This window comes from Anarrhichthys ocellatus, unplaced genomic scaffold (assembly GCF_004355925.1).
Source record: "Anarrhichthys ocellatus isolate YVR2014 unplaced genomic scaffold, GSC_Weel_1.0 scaffold1346, whole genome shotgun sequence".
NCBI classification, from domain to species: domain Eukaryota; kingdom Metazoa; phylum Chordata; class Actinopteri; order Perciformes; family Anarhichadidae; genus Anarrhichthys; species Anarrhichthys ocellatus.
This window is the reverse complement of record NW_022281320.1, coordinates 1-11,724: the sequence shown is the minus strand read 5'-3', so window position 1 is coordinate 11,724 and position 11,724 is coordinate 1. Positions and strand designations below refer to the sequence as shown.

At 44.6% G+C, this 11,724-nt stretch overlaps 2 protein-coding genes across 2 annotated transcripts; one reads left to right on the top strand and one right to left on the bottom strand.

Moving 5' to 3' along the window:
• Positions 1-2,831: 2,831 nt before the first annotated feature.
• LOC116377514 (transcription initiation factor TFIID subunit 4B-like) lies at positions 2,832-5,294 on the top strand (the record flags this gene model as incomplete). Its single annotated transcript, XM_031839159.1, has 2 exons — positions 2,832-2,939; positions 5,023-5,294. Coding segments are annotated over 2 exons (234 nt in total), but the record flags the coding sequence as incomplete, so codon positions are not given.
• On the bottom strand, positions 4,948-11,081 carry ddx10 (DEAD (Asp-Glu-Ala-Asp) box polypeptide 10). The gene is made up of 2 exons (XM_031839158.1): positions 9,651-11,081; positions 4,948-8,921 (listed from the first exon to the last, which is right to left on the bottom strand). Exons 1-2 carry the CDS (start codon positions 10,998-11,000, stop codon positions 7,800-7,802), a joined length of 2,472 nt encoding a protein of 823 aa, XP_031695018.1. The 5' UTR covers positions 11,001-11,081; the 3' UTR covers positions 4,948-7,799.
• Between the last annotated feature and the right edge of the window lie 643 nt (positions 11,082-11,724).

Below are 11,724 nucleotides of genomic sequence, written 5' to 3'. Positions count from 1 at the left end.
AAAAAATCCAAACCTACATGGCCCTGTGTGAAAAAGTGATTGCCCCCTAAACCTAATAACTGGTTGGGCCACCCTTAGCAGCAACAACTGCAATCAAGCGTTTGCGATAACTGGCAATGAGTCTTTTACAGCGCTGTAGAGGAATTTTGGCCCACTCATCTTTGCAGAATTTTTGTAATTCAGCCACATTGGAGGGTTTTCGAGCATGAACCGCCTTTTTAAGGTCATACCACAGCATCTCAATCGGATTCAGGTCGGGACTTTGACTAGGCCACTCCAAAGTCTTCATTTTGTTTTTCTTAAGCCATTCAGAGGTGGACTTGCTGGTGTGTTTTGGATCATTGTCCTGCTGCAGAACCCAAGTGCGCTTCAGCTTGAGGTCACGAACAGATGGCCGGACATTCTCCTTCAGGATTTTTTGGTAGACAGCAGAATTCATGGTTCCATTTACCACAGCAAGTCTTCCAGGTCCTGAAGCAGCAAAACAGCCCCAGACCATCACACTACCACCACCATATTTTACTGTTGGTATGATGTTCCTTTTCTGAAATGCCGTGTTACTTTTACGCCAGATGTAATGGGACATGCACCTTCCAAACAGTTCAACTTTTGTCTCGTCAGTCCACAGAGTATTTTCCCAAAAGTCTTGGGGATCATCAAGATGTTTTCTGGCAAAACTGAGACGAGCCTTTATGTTCTTTTTGCTCAGCAGTGGTTTTCGTCTTGGAACTCTGCCATGCAGGCCATTTTTGCCCAGTCTCTTTCTTATGGTGGAGTCATGAACACTGACCTTAATTGAGGCAAGTGAGGCCTGCAGTTCTTTGGATGTTGTTCTGAGGTCTTTTGTGACCTCTTGGATGAGTCGTCGCTGCGCTCTTGGTGTAATTTTGGTCGGCCGGCCACTCCTGGGAAGGTTCACCACTGTTCCATGTTTTCGCCATTTGTGGATAATGGCTCTCACTGTGGTTCGCTGGAGTCCCAAAGCTTTAGAAATGGCTTTGTAACCTTTTCCAGACTGATAGATCTCAATTACTTTGTTTCTCATTTGTTCCTGAATTTCTTTGGATCGCAGCATGTTGTCTAGCTTTTGAGGATCTTTTGGTCTACCTCACTTTGTCAGGCAGGTCCTATTTAAGTGATTTCTTGATTGAGAACAGTTGTGGCAGTAATCAGGCCTGGGTGTGGCTAGAGAAATTGAACTCAGCTTTCCAAAGATGTGATAAACCACAGTTAATTTATGTTTTAACATCGGGGGGGCAATCACTTTTTCACACAGGGCCGTGTAGGTTTGGATTTTTTTTTCCCCTTAATAATAAAAACCTTCATTTAAAAACTGCGTTTTGTGTTTACTTGTGTTATCTTTGTCTAATATTTAAATTTGTTTCATGATCTGAAACTTTTAAGTGTGACAAACATGCAAAAAAATAAGAAATCAGGAAGGGGGCAAACACTTTTTCACACAACTCTATATGCGTGTATATATGAGTGTATATCTCAAACAAACGGCCAATACGTCTCACAAGACCACACTGAGAGAAATGACAATTGATTCTAAGTCCCACCCCTTTTCTCTCTGTGCTCCAATAATAGTTGAACTATCTTAGGACTTGGCAGAACCTCAGCCAACTTGCCTCTTTCCTGTTTGACTAAGATGTGCTATCTCTATTCAGCAGTAACATTACTATGTAAGTCACAATCGATAGGTGTTACAATCTTCATGGTCACGTTGCAGTGTATGTAGTCACTGTTACTATGAGGAACTTTCATTTTGTGTTGATTTTGGTGTTCCCTGTGGAAAAAGCAGTAGTGTTTCTGAGCACCACAGTCCCTTTAGAAACCACTGGTTCTACTGCAGCAGGGTCTAACCCTGGCAGTCCTGGTTCTGGTTCTTGCCATGTTTCTTTTTGTCAAGATTGTCGGACCTAGCAACAGTAAATACGGAGGGGGTGGAATTTAGGATTGGTCAATTCTGTGCTGTCATGTTCACACTAAAAATCTAACTTTTTAGCTTGGACTATTTTATTTAGTTTTTGTTTCCAAAATAAAAGCCTCCACAATAAGAGTTGATGGCTCTGCACTCAGAGGGAAGCCTGGTGGTGTCACGCTGACGGCACGTCATTAAGATGGAAAGTCTCTTTTCTTGCAATGTTTGATTCAGTTTTTGTTAACAGAATGAATTGAATAGAATTGACATTACAAGTATTATTTCTATTATTATTAAAACAGAAAGCGTTAAGTTACTCTCAGTGGAGTGTTCTAGCTAGTTCTAGTTGACTCAAATATATATTTTATTATTTAAACTGTAAAGAAGTGTTGTCTAAGGACTAATGAAGTCCCTGCTAATGGTTCGTGTATGTGTATGTGTGTGTGTGTGTGTGTGTGTGTGTGTGTGTGTGTGTGTGGGTGTGGGTGCGCGTGTGGATTAAAGGCACCGGTAGCAATGTGGCTATTTAAGTAGTCTGTCAAACCTTCTCAGGCTGCTGTGTAGCTCCCAGCCATCCCACTCCCAGAGATCTCTGTTCATTTACATGCTCTCAACCACTGCACCATACACTCACTGCTTTGCCAAGTTTGTAGCTACACACAGTCTCAAAGCTTGAATAGATGTGCTAAGTAAAGTCGGTCACTGTTTGAGATATTTGCAATAGTAAACCAGCAGCAAGGGGATATATTACAATTTTTTTTAAATCAAATTTTAGGAAAACCGTCATAATACAAAGAACACTCACCTCCATATGCACAAATCCTGAGAAAAAAAGGGTACTTGCTGGTCAAGTTGACTCTTTAGTCACCACATTTTCAGTAATCCTTGATCTCTCTTCTCTTTTCAGCTACAACAAATTGAAGACGCTCACCTGCAGCAAAGAGAGGCCAACCTCACCGCTCTGGCTGCCATCGGGCCTCGCAAGAAGAGACCTCTGGAGCAGACTGAAAGCCAGGTTGGTCTGCCGACCCAAACCAGAGAAGCACCCATTTACCTTCCAGGTGCAACGTGTAATACCTAGCCACCTGCTCCAAAGAAATAGGGGGCAGCATTTCACTTCTACTGCTGGGTCCAGTCTACATGTACAGTCCACTACGAACTAACAGCAGAGCAACAATACGTAAGACAAGGCAGGGGGCAAGTTGTTCTCTTGTTTCTGTCACTCCGGATTTAATACAATATACGAACTATAACAACATACATTCATTGCCTTCTGGAGGACTGCAAGTAAACTCACACTTCCAGCTGATATTAAACATTACAAGCTCATTATGAACACCTGTGCAGGAAGTGTTGTTTTATCAACATAAGCGCTGAACGTAAAAATTGCAATGCTTGGAATTAGTGAATGACAACAATATTTCTGTTTAAAAAAAGAGAAAGTCCGAGTGGTGATTATGACGAGCTGTGTTACTGAACTGATCAAGACGACAGGTAAACAGGGAGGCTTGTAACTAAAGTATGAGAAGATGAACTTAGACAGGAAGATGTGAATACAGGTTAGTCTCTAATAGAAGCCTGTTTTGGGTAACTGACCACTGTTTTAACATTACAGTATTTCTATTTCCTCATCCTTCAATCAGTCCTCTAAAATGAAAGACAAAAGCAGTTCAACTAAGCTATGACCTCTCCAAACATTCATGAATATTTAGCATTAAAGATAAACGCAGTAGAAACCATGAAGCACCAAGAGGAGACACTAGCTCTGCAGAAAGCAGCATGTTGGTCATTGTAGCTAGCCTCCGTGGCTAACGCACACACACAGGCAGCTCACCACAGTCAGCATGTGTGAGACTGTTGGTTCAGCTCATTGAGTCTTTAATTCTGTGTGTTTTAAGTGTTAGCCCTGCAGGCTGTAGGTTTAAAGACGAGGACGCTCTGTTCACTACACATACTCCCCACTGCCTTTGAACTCCATTACCCAGAGGAGCCGGCTGTCTGGCTCTTTCCTGTAAACAGCCACAGGGCTTCCTTTACCTCTTCACAGCTGCTAACTATAGAGGAGGGATGGGCACATGTGTTTGGAGTGGAAACTCTTTTAGCATGTGACACGATAATCTATCAAATGATGAATTTAGTTTTTTTTAATTTCTGTTTTATTATAATCACTGTTTTATTATAATCACTTTGTTTAAGTCCATGGTAATTCAAGGACCTGGTTGACTTTGGTTTTTAGTGTGAAATCCTCTTTGAATAAAGTGATTCATTGGGTTAAATGAGTTTAAAGCAGCTTTCTTTAATGAATAGAACTCGTCAGTTTCGTCAACAGAATTACATGTAGGGGCGGACACAATGAGTGTAAGCTGCTCTCACCTTTATGGTCTTGGATCACATATTGCATGCAAATCCATCAAGTCAGGCTTCAAATGGTGTGTGTGTGTGTCCGTCCGTCCGTCCGTCCCCGTAAGAGTTTGACAGATGGATCATCCAATCACCTGCCAGGTATTGTTTTTGGAGGTTCCAGCCCTTTTTTCCAATGATGGATTTTCAGATGGTGCTGTGCAACAAACCAGCTGACTCGTCAGGTTCACAAATACCAGGTTCAAACAGAATGAATAGACGTGCAAAGAAACAGAACTACTGTGCATCATTCCGATGCTGTGAATGAAGCGTGGAACTATTTGGTGCAGCCCTGCAAAGCACAGAATATTTTCTTTATTTATAGAATTATATTAACGTAAACACAAAAGCTGCTTCAGACAAAAAAGTCTTCGTGAGCCGACTAAGCAAACCCCATTTGCTGATGGAGACGGTGAGATCTAGTTGAAAGTCCAGGCAAGAGATGGTAACCAAGTCAAACTGCTGTTCCCTATACTAGGGCAAGAATGGACTTTGACATTCAACTTGTCTGATGTAGTTTGAGGTGTGAGTGTCATTTTGGCTCGTAGCAGTTAGTCATGAAATTTGCAAACAGTCTTTCATTTTCCGTAAAATAAAAACTGTTTGTGTGTAACTGTGGCAGCAGCTCACTGAAGAGTACTGCTTACTTCTGACATAAGAATGCATAATATTGAGTGTACCTGTATTGTGTGTGTCAGGTGACCCTGCTGCCCAGACAGGGTGTTCAGAGAGTGACTCGGGTCATGCTGAGGGATCTGCTGCTGTGTATGGAGCAGGACCACTTCCTGTGCCACTCGCTCACTCTGTACAGAGCCATGCTCTGACTGCCTTCACTGGTCACCATTGGACCGGTCTCATAATGATCTGCAGCAGGTCTTTGGTTTTCTTTTGTACTTTTGTTTCAGTTCTATCACATATCTTTGTTTATTATCTCCTATTTGTTGCCAGTGTGTGGATCAGAGATGATCAGCTGGTGTCTAAAGCACTCCTGGTTCTGATTTAAAAAGATGGCGCTGAAGTGTTCTAGGCACAGTGTTGAAAAAGATTAGTTGAGTTCTAAGCTGAATGTTGAGCTGTTTATTATTTGACCATTAAAAGAAGTGGACTTTATCACATCCTGACTGTTGCTGTCTTTGGTTGTTTAATTTACAGCAGGACCTCCTGAGCAGGACCTCCTGATAGGACTGGGAGGAAAGACCTGCATGAAGCCTGATTATCACACTATATGGAAAGCATGAGGTGTTTAGATTTACTGTCACGATGTGTGCTTTTCTTCAGTAACACAGAATGTGTCCAAATAGAAATACAGAGTTAGTGAGTATTACACCTTGAAACGTTTCCTTTTGTTGGGACTTTTGGCTCCAGTTTACTCAGTTCATAGCTGCTGTAGATGGAGGAACTTTTGAGCGTTGAAATATCTGAGGAAGAGGAAGGGCAACCAGGCCTGTACGAGTCCCTCTACTGCCACCTGCAGGAGACACGTGTCCTACACACAGCTTCACACCTCTAAAGGTACACCACTGGGAGCTCTGGTCCTCATGGATACATTGTGTGATGAGCTGATGACTGTGCTCTTGATGATAACGGAAGAGACACTTTTCTAACAACTGAGATGTGTTGATGGGTGGATCAGAAAGCAAACCTTCACATAGTTAGTGGTTTTTAGAAACCTGGAGAATAGAACAGATCATCAAATCATACATCAAAACTTCAAGAACACCTTTGATGAAAAAATAAATAATTAAGAAATTTGGAGCACAAAACATAATTTCCCTAAAGACTCCGAACACTCACTTGTGACGTAGGGCCATCTGGTCATTCTGGTGTTTTCATTATCTTTTATCATCCTTTGTGCTGGTTTATTTATTGATCTGCTTTGTTGTAAACTGCCAACAGGCCTCTGCCGTCACATAGCTTTTATAACATTCAATCTATGAAACATGGTCAAAAGAAGCCGTTTTCATTGTGAAACTCCACAGGCTGCACATTAACAAAGGGTAGTATAAAAATGAATGTGTTGATGTTAAAATGTTTACTACTTTCTTCAGGATCAGTCACTTTACTTAAAACTGTCTGAATCATTTAATCGGCTGGAGAATTTTCTATTTGTATTTGACTTTTGAAGTTCATTATAATTTATTTTTTAGTTTTCAGAATATGTTTGCTAGTTTGAGTTGAAGGAATGGCCATAATCACATTTTAAATTTGGTAATTTACTTTCGTCATTTCACTCAGAATCATCAGCTCAGTTCACACACAGCTGAGCTCAGAGTGGGTGAAGTGGCCTTTGATCCACTACATCCACACCCTGCTCTTGTTGTTGCACTACACTTCAATGTCTTCATTCATGCCGTCTCCTCTTTTTCAGTAGTGATATAGCTAAAACATTCATGTTCCTTTATTTATGTAATATTACCATCTATTTATTTAGTTTTATGACACCCCCCCCTGGTGAGGACCGCACTGCCGACCGGCCACTTTAAGCAGCGATTGGTCAGGTGAGTGGAGGTGGGGTTTGAACCTCTTGACTTATGACACCATTAACTACATCACTTCTAATCCTACAAATGTCCACAAAAACATGACGGCAGCTCTAATGAATGCTCAAATCCCATTTCAAAACAGTAAACTGAACACGTACATGAGCAATACAAATGATTTAATAGAATAACTTCATATGTTTAGCTTGGGTTTACAAATGTTGGTATAATGAAGGTTGGAGTTGTGGAATGTAGACAAACTCAGGTGAAGCTGAGCAACACAGTCCTGATGAAGCCCATTAGAGTGAAGCGTAATACTTGAAAGGTGCTAAATATACGAGATTGGTAGCATTTTATATTGCCTCAATATGGTGAGTGCTAAGCCTGTCGGCTAGCAGCTAACTGTGCAAACAGAGCCAACAGTATACCTGAGGGGGGGGGCGCCACGCTTCCATGACGACGCTGTCGTTAAGGGCGACATCAGCTGCAGAGCAGCACGCTCACTAACCAACATGCAGATACACAAGCACTACACACAGAGGGAGACTCCATCCTCTGCTCAGTCAGACAGCTTTACAGTAATAGTTGTATATATATATGTAATATATAAATGCCCTGAATCCTGTCTGTTGCACCTGTAAAGATGTTAAATAACTTTTGATTGTTGCTTATATAGTCGGGTATATTTCATTTCACAGACCGGAAAGATTTGAAGCCAAGTCTTCAGGATGCTTAATTGAAAAGATGGCACTGGTTGCATTGTGGGAGTTGTAGGAACTTGACCCATACTATGGACTAAAGGTCAGCCTCGGATGCTTCACTACACGTCTCTTAAAGAGTCCTCCGACGTTATGGATGTGCAACACGAAACCTTTAACTTCGTCACTCTTCAAATGTGAACACAACTCGCACTCTGAGACTTCTGTTTTCTTGTTTTCTTTGTTGTTAGAACTTGATTAACCGAGTTCGTACTGTTTATAAATCCCCCGTCTGCTCTAGCTCTGTCCTAGCAGATGCAGGACTAACTGCTCGTCCTCAGCCAGAGAGAGACCGGTGTCCAGAGCTTTGAGCTCATCGTTCTGTCGACTCGCTTTCTTCCTCTTCCCCGCTGTGAGCTCCTCCTCCTCGTCACCGTGCTGCCGTTTGGCTGCAGTCATCTCCTCTCCGGAGTGCAGTTTGTCAGGGTCCGGCAGAGTGCTGGGGTCAAACTCGTCTTCGCTGTGGTTGGCGAGGTACGCCACCACCTCGTCCTCCTCGTCGTCATCCGATTTGCGTCCGTGCTGCTTGCTGGCCTCCCTCCTGGCCATCTTCGCCTTCAGCCGCTGCTCTCTGTGTTTGGCTTTCACCTTGCGGCTGTACTCCTGCTTGTCGAACGCCTGGTCCTCACGTTTCAGCCTCTCCCTGGCCTTCTCCATGTTGATACCAGAAGCCCCCTCCTCCTCATCCTCCTCTGCTTCGGTCACTGCCCGTTGGACCGGAGGCCACAGCTGCACGGCCTGCCCTTCTTCGCTGAACGCCACTTTGGTGTTGAGTTGGAAGTTTCTCTTAAGCGCCCTTTTGGCTTCTTTGAACTTTGTCTCTTTTTCCGGGGGCTTTTCGGAGACCTCCTCGGAACTCTCCGCATCCCCCGTCAGGTTGAAGACATCCTTTCTTTTGACCGTCAGCAGGTCCAAGTCTCTCAGATCGTCGTCACTTTCGTCATCTGTACCGAGATGCAGTCCCTCTCCTTCGTTACCACTTTCCTCGTCATCGCCTAAATCTTCTGACTCTGAGCTCCGACTTTCCTCCTGAGGAACACTTCCTCTCAGCTGGGCCTTGAAGCTCCTCAGCTCTTCCTCCCCTTCAGACTGCTCCTCCTCTCTCCGCCCCTCTTTCTTGCCTCTCTGTGCCTGAGCTTTGCTCAAGAAGCGCACCCTCGGAGCCACGGCGAGGCCCAGAGAAACGGCGTACTCCTGGATCTGGAGCTTAAAGACGTCGAACACCTCCTTGTTCTTCATCAGGTAGATGGAGCGCAGGTATGAGACGAAGCACCTCTGAGCCCTCTCCTTCTGCTCCTTCTCCTGGGCCAGAAAGGCCTCCAGCTTCTGCTGGACATTCTGCTGCTTGTCTGGGTTCACCTGGAAACAAGTCAGAGAGCAAAATGAGTGAATATAGATGTCTGCTGCTCTTTTATTGTTGCACTCAAATCTATACGTTTATATGGCAATTAAAGGCATCCTGAGGAGTTTGTGGAGTAATATTCTGATGAGTGGATACCTATGTTGTGAGTATCTCATGCTCCATTTCCCCCCCCCACTTAAACTCATAAGACAACATTCTTTTCTCTTTTGTACCAAACCCCACTCAGTTATCTAGCAGCTAAAATGTGCTAATATTATTTATCAATGCTGCAAAACACAGTGCGACCCCTTAAACAGCTCTTACTTCAGTATACTATTATTGTACACTAAATTACCTGCAAAAGAGATTTTATTGAAATAATGCTTTGTGTACATGCATGATTACAAAAAAATAACGAAACATTAGAGACAAATTCTTTATTATGGTCTATTTTCTCATGTATGGTGTGTGATCTAATTTGCACCGTCATGCTGTATAATGTCAGTTTAATGCTAAAGACATTAAACTGAGATAGACCTTTTCAACAAATTGCGTTGCTAGGCAACAGCTTTTGGGATGTCATTCACATACACCTCGACAGGACTGGGACACATGTGGAATGTGTACCACTGTCAAATGGTCTATAATACAATGCAATATGTAGGCTGAAAAAGACTTTCTACTTTCCTGCCCACTGTGTGTGTGTGTGTGAGGGTGTGTGATGCCGTGAATGCACGAGGTCCCACCTGGATCTTATTGATGGGGACCTTCTTCTCTTGCAGCTGGCCGACCATGCCCACCTCCTCGGAGGGGAGCAGCAGCAGCAGCGCCTCCCCGCCCTCCTTGTACCTGGCGGTCCGGCCCACCCGGTGGATGTAGGTGTCCGCGTCCTCCGGACAGTCGAACTGCAGCACCCAGCTGACTGTGGGGAAGTCCAGGCCCCTGGCGGCGATGTCGGTGGCAAACAGCACCGCGTTCTGCTTCCGGAGGAAGTCGTTGTAGACCTCCACTCTCTTCATCTGCTGCTGCTTGCCGTGCAACGCCAGGATCGGCATGCCGGGTCTGAGGCGGCAGAGGACCCGGAACAGGTACTGCACCTCTTTGCAGCAGGCGAAGAAGACGATGATCTTCTTCCTCAGGTGGCTCCTGATGAAGGAGTAGAGCATGTTGACCTTCTGGTGGAGCTCGCACACCACGTAGCTCTGCTCCAGGGTGGCCGGCGTGCTGAACTTGGCCTTCTCGTGAACCCACACGTACTCCGGGTCCTTGAGGCTGAGCCGCGCCAGGTCTTTGACCGACTTGGTCTGCGTGGCGGAGAACAGCAGCGTCTGCCGTGACTTGGGCAGGTTCTCCACGATGGCGTTGAGCGTGTCCGCGAAACCCATGTCCAGGATGCGGTCCGCCTCGTCCAGAACTAGCATGTGGAGGTCGGAGGCGTGGAAGGTGGCCGTCTCGTCCATGTGCTGGAGCAGCCGGCCCGGCGTGCAGATGACTATGTTGGTGCGGTGGATCTTCTCCGACTCGCTCTCGAGGTCCTTCCCGCCGATGATGAGCCCCGCGGAGAACTCGTGGTTCTTGCCCACCTTGCAGAGCACTTGGAAAGTCTGGTAGGCGAGCTCTCTGGTGGGGGATATGATGAGAGCACCGAGGCCGTCCATGGAGGTCCACTGATGGCGATACAGACACTCCAGCACCGGTATTAGGAAGGCTAAAGTCTTCCCGGAGCCGGTCTTGGCCGCGCCGAGGACGTCTTTACCGAGCAGAGCGAAGCCGATGGTCTGTCTCTGGATCTCCGTGGGCTGTCTGTACTGAACCCCCTGCAAACCTAGCAAGGTCTTCTTTGAGATGGGGAAGTCTGAGAACTTGACCGCCTCCTTGGCGTTAATGTTGCCGTACCTGCTGACGAGCTTGTCGATGTACTCCCGTTCGACCTTCCACTCGGGCTTCTTCTGAGCCGCTCTGTCTCGCTTCACGTGTGCTTTCGTCTTGTTGTATTTTTTCTTCCATTTCTCGAAGTTTTTGACGGGGTCGGTGCCGTCTGTCATCTTCATGGTTTTAAGTTTCTTCCCGGTGGGATTTCCGCCCTTTTTCTCCATGTTTTAAATTATACGGAGCAAGAAAAAATAGTAAAAAACTCACAGGCTGCACCTTCTGCTAAACAGCGTGGAGAAGACAGCTCATCGTCGCATGTAGCCACACGTCATCATCATGCGCATCCACACCAAGTCCCTCAGTTTTACCTGTCAGGCAGCACTTAGTTCCTCCTGAATTAAAACCTTCAAAACAGAGCACTCTAACATCTGTTGTACAATCTCTCTGTCATATTCTCTGTTATCATATTCGTAACCCTACTCTGTATTCCTCTAGCTTGACTTTTTAATTGGACAAGAGCTGCAGCACTTTCGATTTCGATTATTCAATTGGTAGAAAATTAGTTGGCAATTATTTTCATAATTGATTCATAGTTTTTATGGGTTTTTTTCTTCAGAAAAATGTCAATTCTGGCTCTAGTTTCTCAAGTGAAAATATTTTCTGGTTTCAAACGAGGACGAGGACGTCAACTTGGGCTCTGGATTGATTGAGAAGGGCATTTTTCATTATTTTCTGACCTTTTATTGACCAAATGACTAATCGTTTAACTCGGAAAAAAATCATCCTTTAGTTGGAGCAATATGCTGGACATTAGTTAAAGTTCTGTCAAAGAATGAATGACGTTTTAGTAGCTTTTGAATGCTCATCAATGTACAGTGGGTACGGAAAGTATTCAGACCCCTGTATGTATGTATGTATATATGTATGTATGTATGTATATATATATGT